Genomic DNA, 21,777 nt, shown 5'->3' with positions numbered 1-21,777 from the left:
TAAGTGTTCAAACTTTGTCACATAGCATCAATTAAGAATTGACTTCATTATAATTCATGAGTTGGAATTAGAATTGGCCACATGGACACGAAGTTGAATTTATTTAATTGTAAATTCTGTTAACAAACAAAATGAAGTGTTTTTCGAATCTTGGGCTGCATTTTCCAAAAGTAACTATGGTGTCAAGTTCCGTTGTTAACAATTGAATTCAATGGAACTTAGGACCATAGTTAACAATGCTTTTGGGAAACATACCCATGGTTCATTCAATTTGTTAAATATAAAGAAGCATGTGAAAATCAAGTACACATTTCTATAGTTCTATAGTATTCTTAAACAGATGTACATTTGTTTAAGGCCTATAAAACCTCAACCTCAACCTTATTTATTGATTAATTTATTTACATGCATATTTCCAAATAGGAAAAATTAAAGACCGTATTTAAAGTTTGTTTTTAACATTTGCTATGTAAATGACACATATTGCAATTATATGATTTATTTAAATTTAGTATTTTTTTGTAATTTGAGTATAATTTGCATTTCACTTCTGCATCTTGTTTGTTACCTGAATGCAAATTGAAATATTAAAAGAAATTAAAAAGAATACTAATAATACAATATTTATTATAATAATCATGATTATTTATTCATTCTCCAACATTAAAAATAAAATGAGTTGATTGTTTAATTTATTTAGCAGCATATAATAATATTGTTATTCTTCTTCTTCTTCTTCTTCTTCTTCTTCTTCTTCTTCTTCTTCTTCTTCTTCTTCTTCTTATTATTATTATTATTATTATTATTGTTGTTGTTTTTGACAGATTGAGCATTTATTTATTTACTTACTTAATCACTTACCCAAAGCGAAACACTGCTTAGTTTCAGGATGAGTTCAGAATTGAAGAGTGGATTGCCAGAGCTACCCTGAAAATTATTGTGAAACAACAGCATGAATCTGACCTCACCCGATGCACTCTGTACAGGATCATTGTCCACTAAACTCCTGCTCCATAAGATATGACTGCTGGAGATGAAAAAGATCAGTTCTCGTTAACATTTTAAGAAGCAGTCTAAACCACATAAGCCTGAAGGAAGTCTTTCTGAGCATGTAAGACCAGAGCACTGACTTTACTTTGGCAATAGTAGCCTGATGATTAAGAAACTTTGTCGCTGATGTACAAAAATTGCAGCCTTTGTCCAAGATTGTGGTGACTCAAGATTTGGTGGGTTGCTCAGTGCAAAATATTGCTCACCATCGGTACTATGGTGCAATACTCTTAACCCAACATCCTGGGAAACTGTCTCTGCCTTCAACACTGTAGTTATACTGTAAACCACAGTCATCATAGTTTTTTTATGTTTTTTTGCAAGTTTTATTATTATTTTATTTTCTTTTCTTTAATATAGGTTTAAATAGTTATTATTTATAGGTTTGCATATGATGAGTGATTGCTGTGTGGAAATATTTATTTTTTGTCTTGTTTTGTTTTGTCTTTTTTTTTTTGCTTCAGATATTTTAGTATTTATTTTGTTTTATTATTTTATTTTTATTTATTTATTTATTTTTTGGTCTGTCATGTTAGTTTTTTTATTTTACTTCTGTTTTTCATTTAGATTTTTGTTAATGGTAACCGCTAAATAAGAGCGGATCTAAAAAGTCAAGTCTCAAAAGTCTTTTCGTAGTCTCTCGTGAAAAGGACAAAAATACTGGTGTCTTTGATGAAGTGCAAAATTCACTTGAATGTACCTTCACATGACCGCAGTCTCAGATCTTTTCCATTTCACGTCCACTTCTGGCCGATTCTGGAAAAAAAAGTAGAGTCAAGGATCAAAGAAAGATGGAAGTGGAAGTAAACACCAAAAGTTGTAGAAAGCTGTGGAGGAGAAGAGTTTACAAAATACTGAGTGCCAATGAAGCGAGATGAGAGAGTGTGTCAGATTTGACAAAATGTGTTAAGGTTTAACATTTGGAGCAGCGGAGAAGAAAAAGTTTCCCAGCGGCACTATTATCATGCGTCTGATCTGCACACGGTTCTTAGCCGACCCAATCTTTACATTCGAATCCCAGCACACTCCCAGACGTGGCTGAAACTAGGTGTTGTTGCTGAGGAGAGTTTATCCACGAAATGCTTGGATTGTGTGTTGTTAACTACTTCTGAAATCTCTGCTTTCCCTCAGATGTGGTTGTAAAAACTGCTGTATGGGACTTCTTGGCAAAGGAGACAGATAACAGAGATAGGTGACCTAGATGATGACCTTTCTGCTCTGTGTTGTTCCGCCAGCGGTTGTACTGTATCTAATGGACTGATGTGTTTGTGTGACTGGTGAGAACCATAATGGGTTTGGTGGTGGTCATGCTAGATGGACATAACGAGGCTCTCAGAAGCACACAGAAAGTTGAGGTTGCCAAGCGTTCTCGCTCGGTGTCGGTGAAGCAGATGCGCTCTAGTTAGCGGTCAAGCCTCAGCTCTGGGAGGCTGTTTTGGGGGCTGCAGTAGTGCAAACTCTACAGCTGGGGTATAATTTCCCTCCAGCTTTATTACTCTTGGAAGACAGACTTTTTTTTATTTTCTCAGGAATTGAGAAAGACGTCTAGGGTCGCTAGTGGAACACAGATTTGATGATTCACATTACATCATTGACCACTCAAAAGCCTGAGGTTTTGCCTTTCAGCAGAGGCTGTTTTGAATCTCCTTTAGGTTTTGAACAATTCCCAGGATGCTGGTCACATCTTTTTTATGCATTATATCACAGAAAACAGAATTTTTATTATTATTATTCATTTATTTTTATAAATGCTTTCAAATACACTTCCAGTGTATAGTTTGGAATGATTATGATTTTTAAACGTTTTTTGAAAACAGTCTTACATACTCACCAAGGCAACATTTATTTGATAAAAACAAACAAACAAATAACTAAATAAAAACAGTATTATTTTAAAGTAATATCAAAGTTTAAAATAACTGTTTTCTATTTGAATATATATATATATTCCTGTATTTAAAACTATAAAAAACAGCAGCCATTACTCTAATCAAATCACATTAATTTAATTTTAAATGGATAGTTTTTAATTTATGTATTCATCTTATATATGAAGTGTATATTTGTGACGTATTTAAGTATAATTATTATGAATGTAAAATTATTAATTTAACATGTTTTAATTTATATTGTATAAAATTTTATAATTAAAATAAATGTTATTTTTTAGTTATGCAATATATATATGTGTGTGTGTGTGTGTATATATATATATATATATATATATATATATATATATATATATATATATATATATAGAGTACAGACCAAAAGTTTGGAAACATTACTATTTTTAATGTTTTTGAAAGAAGTTTCTTCTGTTCATCAAGCCTGCATTTATTTGATCAAAAATACAGAAAAAACTGTAATATTGTGAAATATTATTACAACTTAAAATAATAGTTTTCTATTTGAATGTACTTTAAAAAAATAATTTATTCCTGTGATGCAAAGCTGAATTTTCATCATCATTACTCCAGCCTTCAGTGTCACACGTAACATCCAGTCTATCACATGATCATTTTGAAATCATTCTAATATTCTGATTTATTATGAGTGTTGGAAACAGTTCTGCCTAATATATTTGATGAATAAAAGGTTCAAAAGAACTGATTCCCTGGATGCCACTGACATCTTTTATACACATTATTTCTCTTGACTTCTTTAACCTTGCCATCGAGTTCAGCGATAGTTCGAAAAACCACAGAGTTGCCTGATACTGGAAAAGTAAAGCGGGACATAGCGATCTCAGTGCTCTCTTGTCATGTCTTGTCTTCTCCTCGTGGTGATTTCTTGTGTTCTTGTGCCATCTCAGACTTACATGGGTATTCTGAGGCTCGCCAGACTCGAGCTGGCCAATGACATCATGGATTCCTGGGGGCCAGAGGCCTCATAAATAAATGCCTTTCTCTGGCTCTGAATTGACAGGGGAATAAACTGTGCTGTGGATCCTGTGTTAAACTTCTGTATATGGTGCTTCTCAGCCACCAGGCAGATTCACAGTAATGCTGGAGCTATGTGCTCTTGTCTAAATATTTACTTGGGCTGTTTAGTGATGCACCTACACACTCGAGCTAGCCCATGTCTTCTCTTTCACTCTTTGATGCCAGTTGATCAGCGTATAACAGCATTACCTAACCAGTAGTGTACACTTTGCATTCACATTTATGCATTTGGCAGATGATTGTATCCATATATCAGTTCATGCATTTCTTGAGAATTGAACCCATGATCTTGGCATTGGTTGCAACATGCTGTTTACTTTTTGTTCATTAAATTATGATTAGTTTATTTTCATCAATTTAACATTACATGATTAATATTATAGTGATTTTTTTATGCATTTTCTGCTCTTAAGATTATTTTAAGACTGCATCATTACATTGAGTGAATTTTCACTGCATTTAAAATAGTTATAAATGAAGAAAACAAACTTCCAGGTGTCTTACAGACATATAATGTGGAGGGGTGTCAGGAAAGCAGATTTCTTGAAGCCTTTTCAGTCATTTATGCTTGTCAGTGTATTAACTGCTTGCTTTCTTGTCTGTCTCTTTCACCTCAGGCCCCCAGCAATGACCTCCCACTGAAACTTATAGAGACAACAGTGAGTATTTCAAAACATCTTTTACAACTCTATTGACATGTGCATGCATGCTTTCTTAACATCGGTATGATCAGTGGCACCTTTTAAATACATGCATTGTATATATATATATATATTAGGGGTGTAACGGTTCACAAAATTCACGGTTCGGTTCGATACGATACACTGGTGTCACGGTTCGGTTCGGTACGGTTCGGTACGTTTTAGATACAGCAAAAAAAAAAAATGGCAGATAAATTTCCTTGATTTTTAAAAAAATGTTTTATTTATTAAAACTAACAAAGTATGTTTTTTTTTTACATTGAACAATGATGGAGCTATTCTTTACTCATCTTCTATAGTGTTTTCTTAGCAGCATACTGTATAAAACAAAAACAGCTCCTTATAAAAAATGAAAATGTTATATTATTGTAGTAGTTATGAACAAATACAAAGATGTAACTTTTTATATGGAACTCTATAACTCTTTATATTGAGTGTGTTTTTACTCAATTGGTTCTCTATAGGGCTTATGTTTTTTGGAACAAAGCAGGAATTACGGTCTGTCTGAAATGGGCTCGTGAAGGAATATTGTAACTGGGCTCAATTACATTAAGCATGTTCTTAAAACCTACGTTTTCCACTACAGTGGGCCTTTCATACAGGACGCGGTATGCGCGGCGCTTGCCGCTGGGTTCAGCGTTGCCCTTCAGATACAACGTGATTTGCGGTGCGCTGCGCTATGGCGTAGGCGGAGTTTTAAAAACTTTTAGCGGGAGCTCTATCATAGTCTGTTGTTCCTTGAATGGAGATATGTCTCCATGACACAGCTTTCCTGACGTTGTCCCTATACTACCTCAAACTTGTATCGTACAGCTCAGGAAATTCTGACACACACAGTACTGTACTAGCCGTTCATTCCTTTTGATTTCCGTGCTTGTTTTGGATCCTATTGGTCGCGCTGGAAATCGTCACAGAGCGCAGCGGCAAAAGTTGAACTATTTTGAACTTTGACCGCGGTGTGCGCGCAAGCACGCAAATGATGCGCACCGCTGCGCTTGCGCTTTGGTCGACGCAGCAACAAAACGTCCTTGCGCGGAGATGAATGGGTTTTATAGCGCAGCGCCGCGCATACCGCGTCCTGTGTGAAAGGCCCATAAAGGCGCTCGCTCGCTCACTCAGTACGCGCTGAAGGCTCGTTGCAAAATGGCTAATGCGTTTAACAGACCAGAAATAGAAGATCCTCCAATAACCAACAGGTCTGGTGTTTGGGTGCACTTTGGATTGGCCATTTTGCAACGAGCCTTCAGCGCGTACTGAGTGAGCGAGCGCCTGACTGAGTAGCCTAACATAAACATATAAGTTGGTGTTTCTTTATTCTTCGGGGGTGTCAGGGGCGTTGCCTGTTACGTCGTTTGGGTTATTGGGCTACCTTGTTGAACGCATATCATTATATTTCACAATTTTTTTTTTATTTTCCAAATATAATTAATTAGTCCAACGAACCGTTCGGTCCATAATGCGTACCGCGTACCGAACCGAAAGCCTTGTACCGAACGGTTCAATACGAATACGCGTATATGAATATATATATATATATATATATATATAATATGTGTATGTGTGTGTGTGTGTGTGTGTAATATTTAAAAAAAATTAACTATATATATATATATATATATTTTTTTTTTGCATTAAATTTTTTGTAATTAATTTGTATTTTTATTTGAGAATTGTTTAAATAAAATGTTATTAAAAATAATACAAAAAACTAAAAAGATTTACATATATTAGTTGTTATTTAAAGACATTTGTATTTGTGATTTTTATTTCATGCTTTAAAAAATACATATTACAAAAAAATACATATATGCTTTAAATTTATACATATTAGTGCTGTCAAAGGATTAATCACGATTCATCACGTTAAATAAAGTTTTTGTTTGCATGTGTGTGTTCTAATTATGCATATAAAATACATGTATTTACATGTCTATATTTATATTCATATAATTTATTTGATAAATAAATATATTTAATATATAAAAATAGCATATAATTCTGAAACATATGCATGCAGGTGTGTGTATTTATACATAAATAATAAATACACAGCACACACACATATTATGCAAACAAAAACTTTTATTTTGGATGCAGTTAATCGCAATTAATCGTTTGAAAGCACTAATATGCATGTATAGAAAAATAACATTTTAACTCTTATAATAAGTTTTATTTTTGTAATATTTTACTAAATATTTTATATATATATATATATATATATATATATATATATATATATATATATAGTATTTATGGATATTTATAGATAGAATTTTGAGAAATTGCAAACTTTCCTTTTCAGTCACCAAAAGCTAACATGGACAAGCTTGTTGGGTCAGTGTGAACATGACGATTATGTTTCCAGCGTTCTAAGTACAACAGTCAAATGGCGAATGTTTGAAGTGCTGGCATTTGTTGGGTCAGTGTGAACACAGTGTAAAGTCATTACTGACATTGCTGCAGAAATAACGGCTTTAAGATATAAATATTTAGGTCTTTAGTGAACACTGTTGCTATGCAGCTTCTGTAGTCTAAACTTCACCAGTCTAAACCTCACAGAGTGCTGAAGCTCAAATTATTGGTTGGATTAGCTAAACACAGCCACACTGGGGCTAGAATGACCGCCCAATGAATGAGCTTTAAAGGGACAGTACGCTTAAAAAGTCAATTCAGTCATAATTTACTCGCCCTCAAATAGTTCCAAACCTGTTTGAGTTTCTTCTGCTGAACATAAAAATATATTTTGTTGATCATCAAACGGTTGACAGTAGCCATTGACTTTCATAGTTTGGGAATAAATACTGTGGAAGTCAATGACTACCAACTGTTTGGTTACCAGCATTCTTCCAAATATCTTCTTTTGTGTTCAACAGAAGAAAGGTTTTCAACAACATGAGGGTGAATAAACGATGACAGAATGTTCATTTTCAGGTGAGCACTGTCACTTTAAGTGATTAGCAGAGGAAAAGATGTCGTAGCTCAAGCATGTGTGTTCAGTTGTGCCGTCGCCCCCCTCTCAGAAGCCCCTCCGATCCTCACCCCACTCATGCCTGAGTGAAGGACACTCACACCAGACACAGCTGTGGATGACTAACTGCCTTGATCAAAAAAAAATAAAAATCAAGCCTTTCGTTTTGAGCCATCCATATGAGCATGAGTATGTTCAGAGATTTAGGAACAGAGAAACAGACTCTTATAATCCCCCTGAAACATCATTAGATCTTTTTATTGATACAATATTGAGCTGGAGCGTAGCCGAAGGAAGTGCTGTAAAAAGCAAAGCCCTGCATGTACCCAGGGGAAAACAGTATGAACCATTAGAGAAGTCTGGGACATTAGAAACCTTAACATGGTGATTTACCATTCACTGAGTAATCTAAAAGTGCAATGCTTTACTGGTAAGTCTGTGTCATTTAGTAGATTTACTGCTTACCGTCTTTGTTCATTTGGCAACCAGTTGGTAGAGTGTTAAGTTATTTTTTTACTTTAAATCCTTTGTAGCAAAAGTGACTGGTTACAGGTATTTTTATGTTCTCACCTCAGTCAAGCTAGGGTTATTATTGTTAACTAAAACAAAAACAAATTAAGAAATCAGTTTTGTTTTTGAATTTTATTTGAGCTTAGTGCCAAAGAAACATTTGGCATTTTCATTTAGTTTTAGTATTAAAGTAACATAAACTAAACAAAGTAAAACATAAGTATAAATATATATATAACAACTTAAAACAGAAACAGAAAATATAAAAGTGAAATCTAATTCAAAAATCAAAAACTACGTACATCAGTGATACGAAAATTACACTGGACCAGGCAAAGAAACACTCTTAATAATAAGTATATTGTTAATTATTAATTATACATTTTCAATATAATTATTTTGTTTATTATTTATCATTTATAATTAATAATTAATTCTAAATTATAAATATTAAAAATAAAAATAATGATATTATATGTAATTTATTGTGAATTATAATTTATAACTATAAATAATGATTAAAATATTAAATATATTTGCAATGGTTGCTATATTTTAATAGCTTCTGTGGTGTATTAAAACAGGTATGGTATATTATTTCACTAATTGGTAGCTGAATGTTACAAATTAGTCTACATTTTCTATTAAATGAAAGATGTAAGGGGTTTGGGATGCGTTAAACTGTGAATGACTGCTGTGTGAATTCTGCAGCACTCGGTGAAGTTTCTACATGAGTATGTTCTGTGTGGGACTGGCTGTGACTTTGTGAATTTCTACTATATATGTGAGTAGGAACTTTGTGTAATGTCCTCTTTAAATTTAGTTTGCCACGGTCAAAACGCATCATCCATGCACTTTATTCAGTGTAGGGACTCACTTGCAGATCAGCGTAAAGTATTTGACAGATACTCCTTGATCTTACTTACTGTAGCTTGAGAAAGGAAGTATAATTTTACAAACCAGTATTTTTTGGATAGACAGTCATTTAAATTGAAGATTGTCAAATCTTTGACTATTGCATTACATTTTGCTATTTTTAATTGCATGTGCATAGTATTTTAAGATGATTACACTTCAAGTAAAGTGTGTAAAAAAAAAAAGAATAGCTGGATATTATTTTTCATACAATTGCATTTCACCTACCTGTCTTTTGAATGCAAAAACTCCTCTCCATAAACTGCTGATTGTTGTTGCGGTTTCGGACTGGAAGTCATTTTGTGTGGTTAACATGCCATGTACAAATTGGTCTCCCTCTCTAATCAATTGGACAGAAATGTGCCACCCAGAAACCAGCACAGTTTAAGAAACCTTTAAGTTGCTGAATTTAATGTGATACATTCAGTTTCTCCCTCATGAGAACGAACAAAGCAACCTTAAACATAACATGAATTGTGATTTAAATCCCATATGCATTTTTAATTACTTCAGATGGATTTTCTATAGACTTCTGATGCCAAACCTTTGGATATTGCAGTGAATTAAAATAGCCATTCATCATGCTATATTATTCTTTGCATTTTGCATTTCTGTAAATAATGTGAAATATAGCTCTCTTGATGTTTTGAGTAATGCGTGTTTGGAGCTATGTCGGGCAGTATTACTCATTCTTGAGGCATCATGGGAGATGTGCACCACCCTCACCTCTAGTGTCTCTCTTAGTTGTGGTTCTGCGGATGTCTTTGATTCACCATAACAAATCCTTTGAAACTGAAGATCAGTTTGTCATATTACTTCCTGTGGTGTGCTTTTTCGTTTTAGTTCAGAGCTTATTTTTCAAACAGAGTTTGATAACATGTTTGTCTTTTTCTCTCATTTCTCATTTAGACCATAATTGTCCTTCTGAAGCAGTGACTGGGATAGAGATATTTAGAAAATGTGTTTGGTTTGAGTATAGCCATTGGACTTCTTATTCCTTCTGGCTCTGATTTAGATGAGTCATATTATGAGGAATCACATTTTTCCTCATCTTTTGAGATAAACAGATCATTGTACTGTGAAAGCATACTGTAACTCTGAGAACTCAAAACCTTCTTCCTAGTACAAAAAGAGCATTTATTGAAGAAAAATGTGCAACACTTCTACGACATTGACGTATCACATTAGCATAGAACTGCCCACATTTACACATCAACAACGCTTTAGTATATTTATTATGTAAATGTAAATACACACACACATACAGTATATATTTTGAAAATATTTCCATGTGTATATTTAAGAAAAATGTTATGTTTATACATTTAACATGTATATAATATCAATTATATGAATGTAAATATATGGAAATATTTTCTAAATATATACTGTATGTGTATTGAAATATACATAATAAATATACACAGTATACACATTATGTAAACAAAAAAATTATTTTGGATGTGATTACGATTAATCGTTTGACAGCACTAATATGTATATATATATATATATATATATATATATATATATATATGTGTATATATATATGTGTATATGTGGGTCAAGTCAAGTCATCTATATTTATATAGTGCTTTAAACAAAATACATTGCGTCAAAGCAACTGAACAACATTCATTAGGAAAACAGTGTGTCAATAAAGCAAAATGATAGTTAAAGGCAGTTCATCATTGAATTCAGTGATGTCATCCCTGTTCAGTTAAATAGTGTCTGTGCATTTATTTGCAATCAAGTCAACGATATCGCTGTAAATGAAGTGACCCCAACTAAGCAAGCCAGAGGCGACAGCGGCAAGGAACTGAAACTCCATCGGTGACAGAATTGAGAAAAAAACCTTTGGATAAACCAGGCTCAGTTGGGGGGCCAGTTCTCCTCTGACCGGACAAAACCAGTAGTTCAATTCCAGGCTGCAGCAAAGTCAGATTGTGCCGAAGAATCATCTGTTTCCTGTGGTCTTGTTCTGGTGGTCGTCTGAGACAAGGTCTTTACAGGGGATCTGTATCTGAGGCTCTAGTTGACCTGGTCTCCGCTGTCTTTCAGGGCAGTAGAGGTCCTCTCTAGGTGCCGATCCACCATCTGGTCTGGATACGTACTGGATCCGGGTGACTGCAGTGACCCTCTGGTCTGGATACAGACTGGATCTGGTGGCTACGGTGACCTCGGAATAAGAGAGAAACAGACTAATATTAGCGTAGATGCCATTCTTCTAATGATGTAGCAAGTACATAGGGTGTTATGGGAAGTGTTTCCGGTTCCGGTTTACCTAATTAATGCAGCCTAAAAATCCTTTAACGGATTTGGATATTAAAAGCATATTAGTATGTTATGTGTAAGCCAAGTGTGTGGTGTGCATTTTGTCAACTCTGAAGCGTGCACTAGCATGTAAGTGACTTTGAAGCTAATTGAAATGGGATTTAACAGTGTGCACAGCACATTTCAGAGCAGATGTGTTTTGTGAATTTGTCACAATATGATGCAGGCATTTGGAAAGACTGTTGTTGAAGGACAAGGCAGTTAAATCGGTGTTAGGCATGACAGAAAATGTGCAACCAATGTGTGTGTGCAGAAAATCCTTGAATGTCATTTTCACATTTCTGGGGTTCTTATAAAAGGAAGTCATCATAGTTGGGTAAATTTCTATAGTGTTGAATGTAAACTAGAACAAGTATACAATTTTGTTTTCCCATTTGCTTCAAACAGCATTTCTATGACTTTCCAAAAGTGGACAAAAATATCAAGAGATTGATTATAGCGGTCAGATAAAACAAAGCTGTGCTGTCCCTTCTTCAGCTGTTGCGTTAGAATCAATCATAAAATAATTTAATATCAAGGTAGTGTAACACAGTGTAATATTATAAATGAGCATCACATTTTTATGAAAATATTAAATATTACAACAAAATACTATTTCAGACTAAATTTAATGGTACTTGTCATTGTCAAACTTGTCATGTAATTATTTGTGAAATGTTTAAGCAATTTCTGAGTGAAAACTGCTTAAAGTTTTTCAATGTAGGGAAATATTATCTTTATAGCATTCAAAGACTAATTAAACTTTAAATCAGCAGACTGTAAAAATCCATTATGTAGTTATTTAAAATAATAATTATACTTTGTTAGATTTGCAGTTGTTAATAGCTGTGGAAACATCATCACATTCTGTAAAAGGGGTTCATTTCACATACAAAGTGAAGGTTTACATAGAAATCTCTTTTAGACATGGCATCAAAAGTACATAGCTTGCTTCAGGGTCAGTGAGAGGATGGAAAACACTCATGAAAAACTAAATCACAGCTATTTTTAGCATCCTAAGTGGACCTTAGGGATAAAAACTATGCATAACTTGATTTGACCACTTTAAATGAAAAAGGAAACCATACGTTTGTATTCTAGTGTAAAGGGAGGTGATAGGCCGTGGTTTACTGGAGGGGACACAACTGTGAATAGCTGAAGCCGTGAGGTCGGGATGATCATTTCCTCCAGTCAGCTGCTAAGTGTATGACCCAAGAGGGAGCAAAGACTAGTCCGAAGATCCAAACAAACGCGGGTGGCAGCAGCACACACACACACACACACACACACACACACACACATGTACAGCATGGGAAAGAGGGAAGGGAGAGGTGCCGAGGAAAAGGGAGGGGCAGGAGAAGGAGGCGGGAGGGAACAAAACAAGGGAAAGAGTAACTCTGCAAGTGGGAGAAGGAAGAAAGCTGCGGTCCGCTTGAGTTTGAAGCCAGGCATGCGGCATCTTCGGCACAGCACATAACCGAATAGAGCCAGGAACGTGGGCTGCGTTTCAGGAAAAGGGGACTGCAAGGAGAAGGGAAGCATTAATTCCCAGCCATGAATCCCAGTGGCTCTCTACGGAGGCGTTTGTCCTCCCTTCGCAATGCTTGGAGGTGGAGTACGGGTTACCTGTTCAAGGTAGGCCTTCGGGTTTCTGCCCAACTTTCGCTCCTTTCCAGATTGAAGGTCTTGTAGGCAACGTTTTCCTTTAAAGCTATCCTTTGCTTTAGTTCATGCACTCTCTGATTGTTCATTTGTCGGGCCTGCTCGAAAGCAGCGTTTCCAGCTGGTTTTGATCAAGCCCGGCAAAGACCCCTTCCAACCCCCCACCCACCCTTTCTTGGCTGTCCTTCTGGGGGTCGCAATTATCGGCTGATTAAGGGAATGTTTTTGGAGCCGGGCACCGTGTGGCAAGAGATGGAAGGTGGACCCTGCGGATGGATAAGAGAGGGTTTGCAATGCCAGGGTGTTTTACTCGAGTGCATCGCAATGGCTTTTTATCGGGCTATAAGTGAGCAACTTTGGCAGTCTCTCTTAGTATGGCTTATTTGTATTTCCTTGTGTTTTATGATCGTTCATAATGGCCTGGCCCAGTAATCTATACACACAAAAGTGTGCTATCCTACGAAATGTGTTAAATGTCTTTTACAGTCTGTTCATTGAAAGCTCGATTAGTCTCTAAATACTAAACGTGCAAACAATATTGTAATAGATTTCACTGGATTCTTGGAAAGGAGAATTATTTAGGAAATGAACGCTGTGGGAACATTTTACATTAATGAATGGTGTTTAAAGGGACAGCTCACCCAACAGTTAAAATTCTGAAACTCAACCTCACGTTGTTTCAAACCTTTATGACTGACTTTCTTCTGTGGTAAAAATGTATTTTAGATTTGTTTTTCTGTGCGTACTATGGGAGTCAGTGTTGTTTTGGACCCCATTGACTTTCATCGTGTGGACAAAAACACTGACACATTCTTATAAATAAAAAATGACGATGAGTAAATGATGACAGAATTTCATTTTTAGGTGGACTGTTTCTTTAAGTGCATAGAGAATTCATTAAATAAAATATTGAGGGTACCCACAGTTAGTGTTGTAATTTCCAGACCTGGAAAAGTCCTGGAAATTAGGTGATGTTTGTAACTGTTTGTTAACAGTTTGACCAGTCCCACACAGCAGCATTGACCAATTGCAAGAGTTTGTGTTGGGACTATCTATTTGCTAACCGATGGCAAATTGGTTTGGGAAAACTGTTTAAAAACAGTAATTTTGCTATGCCCTCTATGCCTTTGCTATTTCCCAAATGAAATTCCAAATGTGTTTTGTTAAGACAGTATATTCTTGGTAATTTCTTTAGTTGATTCATGTTTATGTACTGCTTTTAAAATATTATGCTAGACAATACTCATCAAGCAATTTCTCAGTTCCCAAGAAATTCCCAGGATTCCAACCTCATTGTGTTGTTTTCTTATTGGAGACCTTTGAAATTTCCCATCATTTCATTTTCTTTAAGTTATTCTATACTATTCTAAGACTGCTACATATGGGAAACCACATGCAAAGTCCATACAGTTTCTAGAAAAGGCCCAAACACTGTGTGTAATTATATGTTGGATTCTGGGTTTTCTTAGTAAGCATTGTTCCTTTTTAGTCATGTCAGTCATGCACTAGTATGTTATTTAGATGGTGAACGTAAACCACACATTTTTCAAGGCTTATCCTTCTTTTGCTAGACTCAGAGTGAGATCATTAACACTTCGACTTTTCGTGGCCTCTAAATATAATTTTACAGGTGAAAAGTGTATTTTTATTCCACTACCCACACCAAACCAAGTAGTGAATAGATGACACATCTTTCAGTGTCTCCTGTGTGAAATTCATTTTATTTCACCCCTCACTTCACAAGCTGTCATTGCATTTACAGTATATATAGCTAAGAGAACATGCTTAGTGTTAGATACAGACCTACATGCTTACATCAGCTCTCTTCAGACTGTATCAACACAGTTTTACATACAGATGAATACAAACTAAAAGTACAGTAACTGTTCAAAAAGAAATGGCCTTTTCATTGGTGTAATCAGCAGAACAGCCAAAGCTCTGGAGATGAACAGTAAACCTCCCCTGAGGATAACTGGGTTACGGTCATTTTTAAACAGGAAATGGGCTAAAAACATCTGGAAACTGTCGTATTCGTGAGATCATTATTAGTGATAGACTACTTTATCAGCCAGGCTAATTGGACATGATTTGGTCATTTTGAGATTATCTGCATAGGCTAAACAGAGAGTTTGCTGTATGTTGTGTCAGTTCCAAACTATATTTTTATATATTTTATATATTATCTTCCATTGATAGAATGTTCTGAGTTTAGAACTGCATGCAGTTCCGATCTAGTCTTGCATCTATTTTTGGACATAGACATTTACTGTGCATAGACATTGTGTCTGTTGCACTGTATTGATTTTCATACAGATGTGGCCATTAAGAATTGACATCTTTTCACGCGGCAGCATTCATTACAAGTGATCATGGAGCTCCCTATAGGCACTTTTTCAGGTTAATTTTTTTAAACGTTGTGCTTAGCCAACAGAAAACAATTGGAAATCACCTCTGATGGCCTAAAACTTTACTTCTGTTTTGTCTGACTGTTTCCCTCAGGAAGCATAAACCTAGTTCCTACACTGGCTTTACTCAACTACATTTTCATGATCCTAACTAGAATTTTCTTTTCTTTTAGGGCTCAACCAAATCCTCCAAGAGCATGGAGTCTCGACGCAGACCATCTAGGTAAGAGATGTCTTTGTCTTCATCAGAAATCAGTTCAGTCAATATCTCATTTGTTGCTGTATACTGCTTTGTTGAACATCTCAAGAAATCTTCATAGCATTCCTAAATCCAGTGCTGGTTGACATTTGACTCTGCTCAGATCAGTCTCACATTCTTTATTGCAGTTTATAAGTACGGTGAATAAACACTCTTTAAAGCATCTACACAATCTCCAGAGATAAGTTACAATGTCCTAATAGGGGTTGTCTCCCACATACAGAAGTAGAATAAATAGTACAAAAGTACATAAATAACGGCATGTTTATCTTGAGTCATCATTTGCTATAGATACAAGCAGTAAAGGAGGCACTGAAAAACAAATCCTCGTTACCATATTAACACATTTATTTCTATAAGGAAAATTAAGAATATATGCAACTGAATATGCTATGTGAAAAAAAAATGTTTTTGAAAGTGCAACAAATTTTGAATAACATTTTTAGGATTGTTTATCTTTCTAAAAATAATTTATATCTCAGTGTTTATGGAAGGTAAACTAAAACAAAGTTTATAAAGTATTTTACATAAAAATGTGGTAATGGCTATATTTGGATTCTTTTACACAAGTCAAATGTTCTTCATCTCACTTGATTATTCTATAATTCTTTTTATTTGGAACTCGATGGATGCAAACCAAAAGATAAGAATAATCAAAACAAATGAAATATTAATCTTGCGTTGTGTAACACTGGAGTTGATCTCTGATCCATTCCGATGGTCTCATGTCTCTCAGCTGTTGGGTGTTTTCATGCCAGGCTGTGAGAAGACGCTTTGTGAAATTCACCACTACAAATAGCTCCTATTTCAGCTACCATGGGGAATTTTTGCATTTTGTTTACACGGGCTGCTATTTCATTTGTCTCTTGTTTTGGGAATCTCCCTTGGGACCCTTTGTTTTTCTGCCAAAAAGCACATTCCTGTTTTCATTGGTAGATGGTGTTCGTGCAGTATATACTGTACTGTGGTTCAGTTCTGGAGAATGAAAACTGCACCTGCTGATAGCACTGTTTTATTTGCATTCTTTATATTATGCAAATCAGGTAAAAGTTCAAACATGCCCACATAATCTATGAAAAGCATTTGAGATCCACAGACCTGAAATCATCCACTCATCATCACTTAATGAATAACTACTTCCGATTTTAGTAACAGACAAATAGACAAAGAACCTGGTAAAGATGGATTATTTGTGCTTATTGAATAAGGTTAGTGAATATGTTTGCTTAAAAGTGATTGAATGCACCAAATGTTCCTCATCATTAAAGGACTGTTTAGGGGTTGTTACGCCTTGTATTTTCCACACACTCAGCCAGAATCTCATGAAAGTTTTGCAGTGTTGAGCATGTTTTCCCAGACCGTGGTGCAAGAACAATGTTTGTATGTCATATACCACTCACAATCATATAATCATATATATATATATATATATATATATATATATATATATATATATATATATATATATATCCACACAGATATCTGATCTCATCCTCATCAGTCTGTCTGGAACATAACATGAAGAAACAGAACAAACTGAGACAGACTAAAACCAGAAGAACTGTGGTAATGTCTCCAAAAAGTTTCAGGAAACCTGCAAAGCTACAGTACTGTGCAAAGTTTTATGTGAAAATGTTGTAAAGTGAGGATGCCGTCAAAAATAAACTTTTGTTGAGGGTGGACTTGCGCATTGTTTTTCAGGGAGCTTTGCAGATAGGTTTCTTGAAGCATTTTGGAGACATTGTCACAGTTCTTCTGGATTGAGTCCGTCTCAGTTCGTTCTGTTTCTTCATGTTATTCCAGACAGACTGATGAGGATGAGATCAGATCTCTGTGTGGAGCACTGGATGTTGTCAGACTCCTTGTGCAAACAAAAATCTCACCAGATTATTACATTTAATTGGCAAAAATAATGTTTGGAAATGTAAACCGATATTTACTACTGACACACTAACGCAAAAGATATAAATAACAGACTTAAAACCTTTTTTTGTTGTTGTTGTTGAGGAAAATACTAGTGGCCTAAAACTTTTGCACAGTACTGTGTGTGTGTGTGTATATACAGTACAGACAAAAAAGTTTGGAGACACCTTCTCTTTTCTTTATTTTCATGACTATGAAAATTGTAGAGTCACACTGAAGGCATCAAAACTATGAATTAACACATGTGGAATTATATACATTACATAAAAAAGTATGAAACAACTGAAAATATGTCATATTGTAGGTTCTTCAAAGTAGACACTTTTTGCTTTGATTAATGCTTTGCACACTCTTGGCATTCTCTTGATGAGCTTCAAGAGGTAGTCACCTGAAATGGTCTTCACTTCACAGGTGTGCCCTGTCAGTTTAATAAGTGTGATTTCTTGCCTTATAAATGGGGTTGGGACCATCAGTTGTGTTGTGCAGAAGTCAGGTGGATACAGAGCTGATAGTCCTACTGAATAGGCTAGAATATAATTTGTATTATGGGAAGAAAAAAACAGCTAAGTACAGGAAAACGAGTGGCCATCATTACTTTAAGAAATGAAGGTCAGTCAGTCCGAAAAATTGGGAAAACTTTGAAAGTGTCCCAAAGTGCAGTCACAAAAACCATCAAGCACTAGAAAGAAACTGGCTCACATGCGGACCACCCCAGGAAAGGAAGACCAAGAGTCACCTCTGCTGCAGAGGATAAGTTCATCCGAGTCACCAGCCTCAGAAATCGCAGGTTAACAGCAGCTCAGATTAGAGACCAGGTCAATGGCACACGGAGTTCTAGCAGCAGACACATCTCTAGAAAAACTGTTAAGAGTAGACTGTGTGAATCAGGCCTTCATGGTATAATATATCTGCTAGGAAACCACTGCTAAAGAAAGGCAACAAGCAGAAGAGACTTGTTTGGGTTAAAGAACACAAGGAATGGACATTAGACCAGTGAAAATCTGTGCTTTGGTCTGAGGTCTTGAGATCTTTGCTTCCAATCACAGTGTCTTTGTGCGACGCAGAAAAGGTGAACGGATGGACTCTACATGCCTGGTTCCCACCGTGAAGCATGGAGGAGGAGGTGTGATGGTGTGGGGGTGCTTTGCTGGTGACACTGTTGACACGTATTTATTTAAAATCGAAGGCCTACTGAACCAGCATGGCTACCACAGCATCTTGCAGCGGCATGCTATTCCATCCGGTTTGCGTTTAGTTGGACCATCATTTATTTTTCAACAGGACAATGACCCCAAACACACCTCCAGGCTGTGTAAGGGCATTTGACCAAGAAGGAGAGTGATGGGGTGCTGCGCCAGATGACCTGGCCTCCACAGTCACCGGACCTGAACCCAATCGAGATGGATTAGGGGTCAGCTGGACCGCAGACAGAAGGCGAAAGAGCCAACAAGTGCTAAGCATCTCGGGGAACTCCTTCAAGACTGTTGGAAGACCATTTCAGGTGACTACCTCATGAAGCTCATCAAGAGAATGCCAAGAGTGTGCAAAGCAGTAATCAAAGCAAAAGGTGTATATATACACACACACACACACACACACACACACACACACACTGTATACACACTCACCGGCCCCTTTATTAGGTGCTCCTGTTCAATTGCTTGGTAACACAAATTGCTAATCAGCTAATCACATGGCAGCAGCTCAATGCATTAAGGCATCTAGATGTGGTGGAGAAGTTCGACCCGAGCATCAGAATGGGGAAGAAAGGGGATTTAAGTTTTTTTTAACGTGGAATGGTTGTTGGTGCCAAATGGGCTGGTCGGAGTATTTCAAAAACTGCTGATCTACTGAGATTTCCACACACAACAATCTCTGGGGTTTACAGAGAATGGTCCGAAAAAGAGAAAATATCCAGTGAATGGCAGTTGTGTGACAAATGCCTTATTGATGTTAGAGGTCAGAGGAGAATGGGCAGACTGGTTAGAGATGATAGGAAGGCAACAGTAACTCAAATAACCACTCGTTACAACCAAGGTATGCATTATACCATCTCTGAACACACAACACATCGAACCCTTAAGCAGATGAGCTACAGCAGCAGAAGACCACACCAGGTGCCACTCCTGTCAGCTAAGAACGAGAAATGGAGGCTACAATTCACACAGGCTCACCAAAATTGGTCAATAGAAGATTGGAAAAACATTTGCCTGGTCTGATGAGTCTCGATTTTTCTGCTGCAACATTCAGATGGTAGGGGTCCAAATTGGGCACAAAGAAAATTAGCATCGTTTAAACACCACAGCCTTCCTGAGTATTGTTGCTGACCATGTACCATGTCACAAAGCTCAAATCATCTCAGATTGGTTTCTTGAACATGACAATGAGTTTACTTTACTCAAATGGCCTCCACAATCACCAGATCTCAGTCCAACAGAGCATCTTTGGGATGTGGTGGAACGGGAGATTCGCATCATGGATGTGCAGCAGACAAATCTGCAGCAACTGTGTGATGCTATCTATATGTCAGTGCTGTCAATATGGACCAAAATCTCTGAGGAATGTTTCCAACACCTTGAATCTATTCCAGGAAGAATTAAGGCAGTTCTGAAAGCAAAAGTTGGTCCAACACTGTACTAGCAAGATGTACCTAATAAAGTGGCCAGTGGGTGTGTGTGTGTGTATGTGTATATATATATATATATGTATATGTATATGTATATATATGTATATATGTGTGTGTGTGTGTGTGTTATATATACTTTTATTTTATTTTAAGATATCGTTTGCAGTAGAGCTTGTCATCATGCATTCTATCCTTTTGAACTTTTTTTTTTTTTTGGGGAGCACACTGAAATGCTGCCGCCTTAAAAATCTCACTAGGTTTTGTAACCAAGCCCTGTAGATTAAAATATGGCTCTATTACTCTCTGATTGCCTTGAAATCCAGACCTGAGGAGAGAGTGAGGTCACTGATGGGGGTCCTGATTGTGGTTACATCCTTGGCAGGCTTACGCCTCAACAGTGACCAAATAGATTTCTTTGGTCTGCCTTGCTGCATACAGGGAATGCTGAATATTTTAATATCTCCTTTGTTTATCTCTGCAATCAATCTTTCCCCATTGTATTTTATTCAAGCCAAACTGAAGATCAGATATGCTTTAATAGACTGTTCAGCGCTGACATGTTTGGGGTGAGGTGTTGTTCGGGAAAAATGTGATGATTTTGTGATGTCATGTGCTGAGACACAAGACTTGCTTGAGCGAATGTTGGGAGGTTGTAGACATGAACTGTAAATGCTGAAGTTCTCTATCCATTCTCTGATCCTCTGGTTTTTGAAGGAGCTTGAGTTTGATCCAGTCCATGGAGGAAAACTATGAGGTGGACCTGTTCTACATCACAGAGCGCATCATTTCTGTGAGCTTCCCCAGTAATGTAGAAGAGCCGAGCTACAGCGCTAACATAAAGGAGGTCGCCACCATGCTACGCTCCAAACATGGTGACAACTACTTGGTAAGACCTAAAAGCTCAATAACTGTGAGTACAAAAATGTGTGTATTAGTAGTTTGGGAAAAAAAAGTACAATTAATTCAAACCTTTATATTCATAGAATTTATTTAAAACTTTTTCATTTTCAGTATATAAGATATATATTTATATTTATTTCTGGTTGTATTATTTGTATTAACTTATTTATTTTTTATTTTTTTAGCTCTTTAACCTCAGTGAAAAGCGCAATGATATCTCCAAGCTGAATCCCAAAGTAAGTAGTATTTACTTTCCCTTTTTAATGTTATCTAATGTGGAGATGTTTGTTCCTTTGTTCTTACTCTCACTCTGGTGTGCTTGTTTGCATAAGGTGCTGGATTTTGGCTGGCCGGACCATCATGCTCCAGCCCTGGACAAGATCTGCAGCATCTGCAAAGCCATGGACACTTGGATGAGCACTGACAGTCACAATGTGGTTGTCTTACACAATAAGGTACTGTCTCATTTGTGCTTTTTCTGTTTTGGGAATGGGATACATCTTTTTTTGGGTAACACTAGCAACAAACAACTCAATGTCATGCAGTCAGATGGGATTTACAGATTGTATAAGTGCACTACTGATATGAGGGCTACTC

The 21,777-nt window shown here is 36.3% G+C and overlaps 1 protein-coding gene across 13 annotated transcripts in view; it reads left to right on the top strand.

The window, feature by feature from the left end:
• LOC132095506 (tensin-1-like) overlaps window positions 1-21,777 on the top strand; it is a 244,394-nt gene that overhangs the window by 159,836 nt on the left and 62,781 nt on the right. For 12 of the 13 annotated variants that reach the window (XM_059500569.1, XM_059500564.1, XM_059500573.1 and 9 more), the window contains 5 exons: window positions 4,613-4,654; window positions 15,646-15,695; window positions 20,995-21,166; window positions 21,366-21,416; window positions 21,513-21,635. In XM_059500569.1, coding sequence (XP_059356552.1) covers window positions 4,613-4,654; window positions 15,646-15,695; window positions 20,995-21,166; window positions 21,366-21,416; window positions 21,513-21,635 — 438 coding nt within the window. Of the gene's footprint in view, window positions 1-4,612; window positions 4,655-12,821; window positions 13,041-15,645; window positions 15,696-20,994; window positions 21,167-21,365; window positions 21,417-21,512; window positions 21,636-21,777 lie in introns of those variants that run through there. The other variant, XM_059500576.1, reaches the window with a different exon arrangement.

This window comes from Carassius carassius, chromosome 19, assembly GCF_963082965.1.
Source record: "Carassius carassius chromosome 19, fCarCar2.1, whole genome shotgun sequence".
Classification (NCBI taxonomy): domain Eukaryota; kingdom Metazoa; phylum Chordata; class Actinopteri; order Cypriniformes; family Cyprinidae; genus Carassius; species Carassius carassius.
Note: the sequence above shows the minus strand (reverse complement) of the source record. Positions and strands in the feature narration are given on the sequence as shown.